Here is a 13,601-nt window from a genome sequence, read left to right as displayed (position 1 = left end):
ATGTGGAGGTGGTCATCAGTTGTATTAAGTGTACAGTATGTGCAAACACCTCAGTTCCTTAACAATTGAAAAATATATTCCACATTGTCAAGTGCTTCTAATTTCTGCCTTATACAGATAGGCAACAGTAAAGTTAAAAAAGTATGTGTGTGTGTATATACACTGCTCAAAAAAATAAAGGGAACACATCCTAGATCTGAATGAATGAAATATTCTCACTGAATACTTTGTTCTGTACAAAGTTGAATGTGCTGACAACAAAATCACACAAAAATCAAATCAAATTTATTAACCAATGGAGGCCTGGATTTGGAGTCACACACAAAATTAAAGTGGAAAAACACACTACAGGCTGATCCAACTTTGATGTAATGACCTTAAAACAAGTCAAAATGAGGCTCAGTGTTGTGTGTGGCCTCCACGTGCCTGTATGACCTCCCTACAACGCCTGGGCATGCTCCTGATGAGGTGGCGGATGGTCTCCTGAGGGACCTCCTCCCAGACCTGGACTAAAGCATCCGCCAACTCCTGGACAGTCTGTGGTGCAACGTGACGTTGGTGGATGGAGCGAGACATGATGTCCCAGATGTGCTCAATCGGATTCAGGTCTGGGGAACGGGAGGGCCAGTCCATAGCTTCAATGCCTTCATCTTGCAGGAACTGCTGACACACTCCAGCCACATGAGGTCTAGCATTGTCCTGCATTAGGAGGAACCCAGGGCCAACTGCACCAGCATATGGTCTCACAAGGGGTCTGAGGATCTCATCTCGGTACCTAATGGCAGTCATGCTACCTCTGGCGAGCACGTGGAGGGCTGATATATATATATATATATTAGGGGTGGGACTTTAACGCGTTAATTACGATTAATTAATTACAGGGAAAATAACAAATTAAAAAAATTAACGCATTTTAATTGCACTTTGCACCGTGGAACGTTTCTCACTGCAGGAGTCCAGGCATACAGATTATATCGACGCACAATGTGATGAGCGTGATGAGCTGTGTCCAAATTCATATCGCTTATTTGCAAAAAGTGCTCCGCCGTTTTCGGAGCTGTCCGTTGCCGCTGTTCTACCAGCAGCTCGCCTCGCTAGCTGTCAGCTGACCGGGCTATCGAGGTTTGCTTTAGCCGGAGAGAACGTCCGACTGCTGTCACATCATTTTCAACCTCCCGCTGGTTTTCACCGCTGGGTGGAAGTTTATAATTCACTCAGGTGTGGTAGCCATCGGGAGGATCCGGAGGTTTCTCGAACGGCCAGTGATCAGAATTTTTTTTTTTTTTTTTACCCAATTAAGCACAGCGGCTGCAGCTCTCGTGGCCACAGGTGCAGTCCACACCTGCAGTCCACACCTGCAAATAAAGTTCTCTTGTCTTAAAATTATGGTTTGTCGGTTTGCCTCTCCAAACCAAGCTCCCGGGCTGAATTTTAACCCCAGCCAGCCCCTGGTTGCTTATGTATATTGATTCATTCATCAACCAAACTTAAATCAATATTTCTCATGTTCAATACTGAAATGCGATTAAAATGCGATTAATTTCGATTAATTAATTACAAAGCTTCTAATTAATTAGATTAATTTTTTTAATCGAGTCCCAGCCCTAATATATATATATATATATATATATATATATATATATATATATATATATATATATATATATATATATATATATATATATTTATTAGCAGCTGGAATGGCGTAGTGGTAACATTACGGTCGGGGGTCCGGGGTTCGAACCCCGACCAGGGCGTACTTCCAGTAAGGGTCCCCAGGCTAGACCCCCCATGCTAACCAAGCCTACCTCGGAATATGAGCAAGAGATACATGATTGAAGCCATATCGGCTCGGACGTCGCCCGGATTAACAAGGTCCGCGTCAGGTGTTGAGGAACCAGGGCACTCTGACGATAAGTGGGCTACTGGAACTAGAAGGTTACGGCATAAGTGGACACGAGATGAGAACCGGGAACTGTTGGAATGCTACTATACATGTGTAGCCCAGTCCATAATGATTATGGGCATGAGTAAATAGTTTTAAAATGTTCAAATAACTAATAGTTCATGTACAGTTTTTATAAAGTTCATAAGTGAGTTGTGTTAAAACAATAGTGGACCAAATCATTTTGTTTGTTAATAAAGTAGTACCGTATTTTCCGGAGTATAAGTCGCACTTTTTTTCATAGTTTGGCTGGGGGTGCGACCTATACTCCGGAGCGACGTATATGTGACATTTATAACACATGAACCAAAATACTCCAGCCACTTGACATCTCCGTGAACTGCAGCTTTAAGGCAGTCTTGCGTAACCTGTGGGCGCAGTGGATGGTGGATGGAGAGCACAGCTTAACGGCAACTGGGAGAATGCGCCACCCAACTTTCCTGGAAGTCATTGGATGGATCAAGAAAACATGGGCTTCAGTGACAAACCATCCTGTTGGGATTCAGAAAGGCTGGAATAATTGAAACTGCAGCTGACGACGAGTCTGACTAACGCGACACAGAAGAGGAAGCGGCGCTTCGTCTACGGAGTGTACGGAGTTGTTTAGAAGTGACACCGAGGATGAAGAATTCAATGGATTGATGGTTTGGTTAACTTGTTAGTATGTTCTTTATGCTATGGTTATCTGAATAACTTAATGTTACGTTAACATACTGTAGCGATTCTCTTAGTTAGAGAGCGTGTTGATGTTGTGGGATTTCGGACTGTTCGGGAGGTTCGTGAAGGCAGCATGGGGAGAGAGAAAAAGACCGAGAGCTTGCCTGTGTGTGTGTTGCTGTTCCGCTGTTGTAGTTGTGGTTGGCGTGGCTGTGGCCTACAGCAGCCGTTTTTCTGTTAATAAAGACGACCTTTGTTGTGAATATCGCCGACTTTGGAAGTGTGTTTACAACGTTACAATACCGAACACGTGTTCGTTGTGCGTCATGTAGCTGAATGTGCTACGTTAGCATAACGTAGGTGTAACCGTGTTCGTCCTGTTCTTTAATCCATTATTATTTTAAATTGCCGTTCAAGATGGAATTTGTGCTCTGAGTCTCGGATTCTATCAACCCCCCCCCCCCAAAAAAAGTGCGACTTATAGTCCAGTGCGACCTATATATGTTTTTTCTTCTTTATTATGCATTTTTTGGCTGGTGCGACCTATACTCCGGAGCGACGTATAGTCCGAAAAATACGGTATGTCACTTTAATTAGTTTCACTGCACTTTCACGGATTTTGTGTTGTGTACAACCTATCCTCACTGAGCATCAGAATGTCAGTCTTGACTTGTGTTTATTTGTATTGGTTGTTTGTGACCTATGTAACCAATCAAGGGATTGTGGGGGCGGGATGTGAGGTTGACCTAGTAGAGGGCAGGTGCGCGAGAGGTACAGAGATGCCACAGACGTACATCAAACGGGTGTGTTGACCGCTGATCGTATCGGAGTATAAGTGCCTTTCATCGTGGTGAATGCAGAGTTTGCCATTCTGTGTTAAGGACTTTGAAACATCCGAAGGTAAATATTCCTTTGAAAGTTGTATTGAACTGTTTCTGTAAGATGCAGTATGTTAAAATGGAGATGCTAATCGCGGATAGCATATTAGCTTGCTAGCCGTGTCGCACATGTATAATATAGTAGCTGTCTAAGTTGCTAAGTTGTTAATGTGTGCCGATGCTGTTAGTAGTTTAAATGAGAGCGATTATAAAGCAAGACTAAGATATTTTATATGCTCGCTAACGTGTAGGACCAGGAGACTATCCTTGGACTTTTTTTTCCCCCTTGCTACGTGACGGAGCATAGAAGTATCCAGGAGTCGCCATCTTGCTTGGATTTTGTGTCGGAGACCGAAGCCGTTGCCGGACGCCCTCGTTGCCCTCACGAATGATTCCCTAAAGGTTACCAGCGACTAACATTAACCAGGTTGCTGACTGACTGACTGCTCGAGGTTGTGAGTACTCAAATTGCACGTGCTTATTATTTTATTGTTTTGTTCTGCTTGCTTTGCAAGCGAAAGGGTCATAAAGTTTCTGACCACACCGCACCCCAGCGTCGACACAGGCCTGCACCGTTTGTTTTATTTTATTTTAAAGGACTGATATTGAGTTGCAGCTTGAGTGTGTGAGTGTGTGTGTGAGCTGCAGGACTATTGTTTTCACAAGTAATTTGATTTATTTACAGGTGTTTTGAAGAGACCCTAATTGAAGTAATTATTTTGTACTCTTATTGTGTTTAGAAGAAGAAGAAGAAACAGCCTTTATTGTCCCACAGAGGGGAAATTTGGGTGTAACAGCAGCCGCAGTTATTATAAATATAAGTAAAAATATAATAATTCACACTAAGAAAAGAATATAAATATATATAAAATCAACAAACAATATTAACCTTAAAAAAAAAAGTGTTGGTATTCCTGGTGTGGCAGGTGACATACTGGGTGAAGGTGGGGAGAGTGGAGGACAGGGAGACGTGGTTAAAGTCCCCTGAGATCAGAAAGAGGGCCTGTGGGTGCTGTGTTTGGAGTCTGCTGGTAGTAGCATGGAGGACATCGCAGGCTGCAGCAGCGTTAGCAGAGGGCGGCACATACACAGTTATCACAATAACATGTGAAAACTCCCGAGGAAGATAGTACGGCCTCAAGCTAACAGCGAGCAGTTCAATGTCCTTACTGCAGAGCGTCTCTTTGATGGTTAGATGTCTGGAGTTGCACCATCTATCGTTCACAAACACAGCCAGACCCCCGCCCCTCTTCTTACCACTCTCCTTGGTTCTGTCGGCACGGATCAAATGAAAGCCGTCCATGTTTATGTGTGAGTCCGGGGTTAGCTCGGTTAGCCACGTCTCCGTCAGGCACATGAGGCTGCTCTCCCGGTAGCTCCTTTGATGTCGCGTTAGCGCCGCCAGCTCGTCCACTTTGTTGGGAAGAGATCTCACGTTTCCCATGATGATGGACGGGATGACGGGCCTGTACCTTCTCCTCTGGCAACGACGACCTATGCCCGCACGTCTCCCGCGTCTCTTCCTTCTCAGTTCGCGGGGAATATCGAGTCGTTCAGCAGGAGTAGGCACAGCGGAGCTCCCGATGGAGAACAGCTGGTCCCGAGAGTAAACAATAGGAGTGTGGCCACTCTCGCAGTCTCCAAACATAAACACCATAAAAAGGGTAAAAATCAAAAACAAAGTTTTCCAGAAAAAAGTCTGCTCCATCATGGGGAAAAAGAGCAGAAGATACAGAAACACAAAAACACATCTAATACTAAACAAAATGAGAAAAAACACGAAATGAGTGCGGAGCTGCTGAAACTGGCTGCCTGCTCGCGCGGCGCCGGAAGCGGAAGATTATTTGTTTATTTGAAGTTGCAAATATTAATTTTGATTACTAAATTCTATATTTTTGAGGTTAAGAATCCTGTGTGTGTTATTTCTTTCATGTAAGGATTTTCCCCTGTTTATTAAATTTGAACCAGAGAAACGTGTTTCAACACTGGATGATAACAATTCTTAGTAGGATTAAAGGCCAAAGGGTTGTATTCTGCTAAGTGGAGGCACCAATCACCAAATTTCTTATCAATACAGGTTAGTACGGAAGCCAATAAATTAAAGAACCCAGGGCCCCGCCCATAGTACTACAATACCCCTGTCTTTAAATGATGTTTACCTATTAGCTACATGGGTCGGGTGCTACACAAATTGGAGGCACCGCTGGGATATTTTCCCTAATAAGGTATAAATTTTAATGTCAAGTAGTTGAGACTCTTTCTCATGGTCAAGCCTGCAAGCACATAAGACAAAATAATGGCAAGTTTGAGTAATTCCTCGCAGTTGGAGTTAAGTAACTGGTGTAGAGGGGAGGGTATAGAGCTAACACATGCCCTTATGGTACTTGGAGTCCCCGAAGATGACGACATCTCTTGCATTGAGGAAGCACTGGAAACCATAAAAGCACTGGGAAAAGTAAGGGTAAGAGGAAAAATGTTTGACGCCAAACACCAGGCATTAAGCGTGCTTTGCGAATGTCGTGAGCCAATCGATCCCTCTAGAGTCCCATGTGAAGTCTTCTTGCCTGCCAGGGGGCATGGCTGGAAGATAGTGGTAGCTCAGCGCAAAGAGAGCAGTGCAGATGAGTTCTCAGAGAAACTAGCACAGTTCCTCCAAGAACAAGGAAAAACAATGGAAGACATTTATCCAATGTGTGGTTCCGCCACAGAAGTGAATAGCACTCCAGAGTCTATTATTCGCGCTGTAGGGGAAGTGTTGCATAAAACCACAAAACCCACTGAAAGCAACAACTATAGACGTTTAAGGACTTTTTCTGGAATCAGCCCTGTCCCACTAGGTGAGGAGTGTTTGGATAACTGGCTTGAACAGGCCAAGCTTATGGTAGAAGAGTATGAGTGTTCAGAAAAAGAGAAAAGACGCAGGATAGTTGAGAGTCTTAAAGGTCCGGCTTTGGAGATCCTTCAGGCTGTACGCTTGTCGAATCCTGATGCTAGTCATTTGGAGTACATAGAAGCAATAGAAAGTACTTTTGGAACCTCAGAGTCAGGAGAAGACCTTTATTTGTCTTTCAGGTCTCTTCGCCAGGAGTCTGGTGAGCCCTTGTCAGAGTTTTTGCGCAGACTTGAAAGATTCCTCTGTAAAGTAATTAAGAGAGGTGGTCTCCCAGTTAGCGCAGCCAACAAAGCTAGGCTTGAGCAGCTTATAAAAGGAGCAACTGAGTCTGATCTCATGTTGCTTAAGTTGAACTTGCGAGAGAGGAGGCATGATCCTCCTGCTTTCCTAACCTTGCTCAAAGAAATTCGTGCGGAGGAAGAACGTGAAGCCGCCAGGCACAGTCTCAGCAAACCTGTGCACCACCAGCGTGTACATGCAGTGCAGGTGGAAAAGGAAAACGAGTTGGCAAATAGTCAGCAACTTGAACTTCGAGCTGAGATTGAAGAATTAAAATCCGCCCTGAGTGAGCAAGTGAACAAATTGTCTAAATCAGAAAATGATAAAACTACAAAAAAGTCCAAGGATAAGAAGAAAGTAAGAGCTGAGTCAAACCCCGAAATACAGTCTTTAAAGAAAGAACTGAAAGCTCTAAAGGAACAGATAAGTGTGATGACTGTGAAAACCAAATCAGGCTCAACCGCAACAGCGAACTATTCTAGCCACAAAACAGCTGCAAATCCACAGTGTGCTACTTCTAGAAGCCAGTTTGTAGCAGAGTCTTCTGAATATTTCTGCTATAGATGTGGTGAAAATGGGCACATTGCATCAAAATGCACAGCTCCAGAAAATACACAGAAGGTCATAAAAAAGCTCATTCGCCAAGTGCGCGGAGCAACTTGTGGACCAAAAGAATCCAGCAAAGGTTCCGATGAATCTATTGCTAGAGTCAATAAAGTCCATATTCTAGAGACAGACACTAACTTACCTGAAGGTCTGGTAGGTCCATCATCTGTGGTAAAAATAAAAGTTAATGAACTTCCTTGTGATGCCCTCATGGATTCTGGTTCCACTGTAACCATTATCTTTGAAGAGTGGTACAAGAAACATCTGTCACATGTCCCTATTCGTCCTATTTCTCATCTAGCTATATGGGGTCTCGCTGATTCAGAGTACCCTTACAGAGGTTATGTGGTAGTGGACATGGAGTTCCCAGAGGACTTGGCAGGAGTAAAAGGGCCAATCACTGTTCTTGCTCTTGTGTGTCCCGAGCCACAACATTGCAGCCAAGTGCCTGTCATTGTAGGCACTAATGCCTTTCTCTTCCACAGACTGTGGGAGCTTTCAAAAGAAAGTGGCAGTCAGAACAAAGTACACTCTTTGAGAATACAAGCAGTCTATGAAAAGCTACAGACACAAACCCTGAACCCCCAGTCAAAAGCTATTGATGAGGCAGTTGGGCAAGTGAAATGGCAAGGCCCAGGCCTACTGTCCATAGCTCCTGGTGAGAAGTGTTATGCCACCTGTAAAGTGGAGAAACCGACTTTCTCTTCTCAAGACATTATTCTTGTTGAAGCTCCTGTGACGCAGCATCTTCCGGCTGGTGTATTTGTACAGCCCGGAGTGCTCCCTAACAGAGACATTGACTCCAATAGTTTCACTGTCCTTTTGCACAATGAATCACAAAAACCCACGTCTATTCAGGTTGGCACTGTCATTGCAGAAATGTATGCAGTAGATACTGTAGCCTTACCTCAGCCTTCCAACTCAACCACTGACCTCCTTGACCCCGAGCTCTTTGATTTTGGAGACTCACCAGTTCCTGAGGAGTGGAAGAAACGGCTTAGCCGAAAACTTGCTGAGAGACGAAATGCTTTCTCTCTCAATGAATGGGATGTTGGTTTGGCACGAGGAGTTGAGCACCAAATACGTGTCAGTGATCCCACTCCTTTTAGAGAACGATCACGTCGCTTAGCCCCAGCTGATATTGACGATGTAAGGCGACACATACAGCAGCTACTGGCTGCTGGCATTCTGAAAGAGTCCCGAAGTCCTTATGCCTCACCCATTGTGGTAGTGCGCAAAAAGAATGGAACCATCAGGATCTGCATCGATTATCGGACCCTGAACAGTCGCACTATACCGGATCAGTACACAATGCCGCGCATTGATGATGCCTTGGATTGCCTCACAGGCAGCCGATGGTTCTCAGTACTGGATCTTCGGAGTGGATATTATCAGATAGCCATGGCTGAAGAGGATAAGGAGAAGACCGCATTCATCTGTCCCCTCGGATTTTATCAATTTGAGAGGATGCCCCAGGGCATCACTGGAGCCCCAGCCACTTTTCAGCGGCTTATGGAGAAAGCCGTGGGTGATATGCACCTTCTCCAAGTCATTGTCTATCTTGATGACATTATTGTCTTTGGAAAGACTCTTGAGGAGCATGAACAACGATTGCTGAAAGTTTTGGATCGCTTGCAAGAGGTTGGCCTAAAAGTGTCAATTGACAAATGCCAGTTTTGTCAACCAAGTGTTAAATATGTGGGCCACATTGTCTCAGAATCTGGTATTGCCACTGATCCCGAGAAAGCGAACGTGGTAAAAGACTGGAAGGAACCCACTGATCTCAAGTCTTTGAAGTCCTTCCTTGGTTTCTGTGGTTACTATCGGAGATTCATTGCGAACTACTCCAGCATTGTTCGCCCACTGACTGAACTTACAAAGGGCTACCCCCCAGCTCAGAAAGGGAGACAAGCACAAGCCCCAGGCACCTCTAAGGTGTATTTCAAAGCATCTGAACCTTTTGGCGAACGGTGGGACCAGTCCTGTCGAGATGCATTCAGAAAAATCATTGACTGTCTCATAAATGCTCCAGTGTTAGCATTTGCAGACCCAAGTAAACCATACATACTGCATGTTGACGCCAGTATGAGTGGTTTAGGTGCAGTGCTATATCAGGAACACCCAGAAGGTCTACGGCCTGTAGCATTTGCGAGCCGAAAACTTAGCCATTCTGAACTGCGATACCCTGTCCATCAGCTAGAGTTTTTAGCGCTGAAGTGGGCAGTGGTAGATAAATTTCATGACTATTTGTATGGAGCTAAGTTTACTGTAAGAACTGATAATAACCCCTTAACCTATGTGCTGTCCTCAGCCCGGCTAAACGCCACAGGACATCGCTGGTTAGCTGCCCTTGCTACCTATGACTTCAGCATCCAGTACCGTCCTGGCCGTCAGAACACTGACGCTGACTTGCTCTCCCGACAGTACGCAACTGAAGATGTCAGAAACTGGACAGACATCCCACCATCAGGCATTAAAGCAATCTGTAGGCGAGCTTGTGTTGTTGAAACACCCAGTGTCCCTACTAGATTGGCTGACCAACTTGGTGTCCCACCGACGGTCATCCCTGATGTGTATGCTTATCCAACGCACTTGAGCTCAGATGCCATTGATCAGCTAAGCCCAAGAGAGCTTAAGTCTGCACAAGATTTGGATCCTGTCATCGGTCCAGTGAAAACAGCTCTTGAAGCTGGCAAGATGCATGTTCAATCTCAAAATGATCCCCCCGATGTTGCTTTGCTTAGCAGAGAAATCTCTAAGTTGGAGCTAAAAGATGGAGTTCTATATAGAACCAGACAAACACCATCAGATAGAGAGATAAATCAACTTGTTTTGCCACAGCGATACCGAAGTGTAGTACTCAGGTCACTACATGATGATTGTGGACATTTGGGAATAGACAAAACCTCTGAGCTGCTCAGAGACAGATTCTATTGGCCCCGCATGATCGCTGAAGTTGAACAATATATAAAAACATGTGGAAGATGTGTCTCCAGGAAGACTCTTCCCCAGCATTCAACTCCATTGAATCAGATCACTAGCAATGGTCCCTTAGATTTAGTGTGCATTGACTTTTTGCAAATAGAACCCGACAGTAGAGGGGTTGCAAATGTGTTAGTAGTGACAGACCATTTCACGAGATATGCACAGGCGTTCCCTACAAAAAATCAAAAAGCTACTACTGTTGCAAGAGTATTGTGGGAAAAATACTTTGTGCATTATGGTCTTCCCGCAAGAATCCATTCGGATCAAGGCAGAGACTTTGAGAGTCGCTTGATAAAGGAGCTTCTCTCTATGCTTGGCATACGAAAGTCTCGCACATCCCCATATCACCCACAAGGTGATGCTCAACCTGAACGATTCAACAGAACACTCTTGTCCATGCTTGGTACGCTGGACACAGCAAACAAAAGGAACTGGAGTCAATACATCAGTCATCTAGTGCATGCATATAATTGCACAAAAAATGATGCCACAGGACATTCTCCCTACTTTTTAATGTTTGGACGTGAAGCAAGACTTCCAGTTGACATTTGTTTTGGCACAGTTGTGGATGGGACAAGTGAAGTGTCACATCTTAAGTATGTCAAACAGATGAGACAAGATCTGCAACAGGCTTACAAACTAGCAATGGAAGCCGCAACCAAAAATCACATGAGAAACAAGTCTCGTTATGATCAACATGTTCGAGATCAACCATTGGCAGAGGGTGACAGAGTGTTGTTAAGAAACCTTGGCCTGAAGGGGAAACACAAACTTCAAGATCGTTGGAGATCTACTCCCTATGTGGTAGTGAAGAAGTTGCCCAATCTACCTGTTTATCAAGTGAAGCCAGAACAAGGCTCTGGAGTCATTAAAACCCTCCATAGAGATCATCTCTTGCCAATTGGTTACCTGGTCAGAATGCCACATTCAGTGGAAAACGAGAAAAAAGTCACAAAACCAGCAGTCACAAGGCTGCAGAGTGTAAGGAAAACCCCCAAACAGTCTTCGTTGTCTGAGCAAGTAACCAGCGACTCTGCTTCATCAGACTTGGAATTTGAAGGTGTGCGTGAGTACTCATCCTTGGATATGGATGAGGTGAAACAACAGCTTTTGCACACCCACCATCTGGAGAAACCATACCCAAGTTCTGTTGATGAGAGTTCACAGGTGTCAGACAGTGAGCAAAGTGAAACTGACCCAGTTAGACAAAGAGAGGAGTTGTCGGATGACACTAGCTCTCAAGAATCGGAAGATGAAGAGTTGCAGTCCCAGCCTACAGAAACTGAGATGACGCAGGAATCTCCTTCTGTTTCGAAAAGAGCTGTGAAATGCAAAGAGACACCAGTAGTTAGGAAATCTCAGCGCGAAGTTAAGCCAGTCATACGCTTGACTTATGATGAACCTGGACATCCTACTGAGGAACCTGTAACCATTGTGCATCATGGGATGGTTATTCAGTTGAACCTTGGTTCACAGGGCGAAGGTATTAATCCATTCAGAGAGTCTACACCTTTCAAGAGATCAGCAAAACAAGAAAGGAAACCCTTAACTACCTCAGGCAGAAGAGCCAGGGTTAGATGAGGACATCTACCTTTTTAGAAGAGGGAGGGTGTAGCCCAGTCCATAATGATTATGGGCATGAGTAAATAGTTTTAAAATGTTCAAATAACTAATAGTTCATGTACAGTTTTTATAAAGTTCATAAGTGAGTTGTGTTAAAACAATAGTGGACCAAATCATTTTGTTTGTTAATAAAGTAGTATGTCACTTTAATTAGTTTCACTGCACTTTCACGGATTTTGTGTTGTGTACAACCTATCCTCACTGAGCATCAGAATGTCAGTCTTGACTTGTGTTTATTTGTATTGGTTGTTTGTGACCTATGTAACCAATCAAGGGATTGTGGGGGCGGGATGTGAGGTTGACCTAGTAGAGGGCAGGTGCGCGAGAGGTACAGAGATGCCACAGACGTACATCAAACGGGTGTGTTGACCGCTGATCGTATCGGAGTATAAGTGCCTTTCATCGTGGTGAATGCAGAGTTTGCCATTCTGTGTTAAGGACTTTGAAACATCCGAAGGTAAATATTCCTTTGAAAGTTGTATTGAACTGTTTCTGTAAGATGCAGTATGTTAAAATGGAGATGCTAATCGCGGATAGCATATTAGCTTGCTAGCCGTGTCGCACATGTATAATATAGTAGCTGTCTAAGTTGCTAAGTTGTTAATGTGTGCCGATGCTGTTAGTAGTTTAAATGAGAGCGATTATAAAGCAAGACTAAGATATTTTATATGCTCGCTAACGTGTAGGACCAGGAGACTATCCTTGGACTTTTTTTTCCCCCTTGCTACGTGACGGAGCATAGAAGTATCCAGGAGTCGCCATCTTGCTTGGATTTTGTGTCGGAGACCGAAGCCGTTGCCGGACGCCCTCGTTGCCCTCACGAATGATTCCCTAAAGGTTACCAGCGACTAACATTAACCAGGTTGCTGACTGACTGACTGCTCGAGGTTGTGAGTACTCAAATTGCACGTGCTTATTATTTTATTGTTTTGTTCTGCTTGCTTTGCAAGCGAAAGGGTCATAAAGTTTCTGACCACACCGCACCCCAGCGTCGACACAGGCCTGCACCGTTTGTTTTATTTTATTTTAAAGGACTGATATTGAGTTGCAGCTTGAGTGTGTGAGTGTGTGTGTGAGCTGCAGGACTATTGTTTTCACAAGTAATTTGATTTATTTACAGGTGTTTTGAAGAGACCCTAATTGAAGTAATTATTTTGTACTCTTATTGTGTTTATTTGAAGTTGCAAATATTAATTTTGATTACTAAATTCTATATTTTTGAGGTTAAGAATCCTGTGTGTGTTATTTCTTTCATGTAAGGATTTTCCCCTGTTTATTAAATTTGAACCAGAGAAACGTGTTTCAACACTGGATGATAACAATTCTTAGTAGGATTAAAGGCCAAAGGGTTGTATTCTGCTAAGTGGAGGCACCAATCACCAAATTTCTTATCAATACAGGTTAGTACGGAAGCCAATAAATTAAAGAACCCAGGGCCCCGCCCATAGTACTACAATACCCCTGTCTTTAAATGATGTTTACCTATTAGCTACATGGGTCGGGTGCTACACATGTAATCCCAGCGAGAGGGGCTACATGAAGAGGATATGGGACCTATGGATTCTTCGAAACCCAACATCCACACTGACAGCAAAACAACTTGTAACTCAGTGTTCCAACATATGAAGGAAACAGCTGCTATCGCAGCTAGAGATTGATGAGGTACAACACCAATGCTACGGCAAGGGGGAGCCAGGACGACAGGTCCAGGGGGAGATTTCATCATCCCCACACT

At 44.1% G+C, this 13,601-nt stretch overlaps 1 protein-coding gene across 1 annotated transcript; it reads left to right on the top strand.

Annotated features, from left to right (window-relative positions):
* Positions 1-5,393: 5,393 nt before the first annotated feature.
* Positions 5,394-13,365, top strand: LOC115777991 (uncharacterized). The gene is made up of 2 exons (XM_030726009.1): positions 5,394-12,323; positions 12,553-13,365. The coding sequence occupies exon 1, from the start codon at positions 5,777-5,779 to the stop codon at positions 11,822-11,824; it is 6,048 nt and encodes a 2,015-aa protein (XP_030581869.1). The 5' UTR covers positions 5,394-5,776; the 3' UTR covers positions 11,825-12,323; positions 12,553-13,365.
* Positions 13,366-13,601: the final 236 nt, after the last annotated feature.

Source organism: Archocentrus centrarchus, unplaced genomic scaffold (assembly GCF_007364275.1).
Source record: "Archocentrus centrarchus isolate MPI-CPG fArcCen1 unplaced genomic scaffold, fArcCen1 scaffold_91_ctg1, whole genome shotgun sequence".
Lineage (NCBI taxonomy): Eukaryota > Metazoa > Chordata > Actinopteri > Cichliformes > Cichlidae > Archocentrus > Archocentrus centrarchus.
This window is presented reverse-complemented; position numbering and strand designations above follow the sequence as displayed.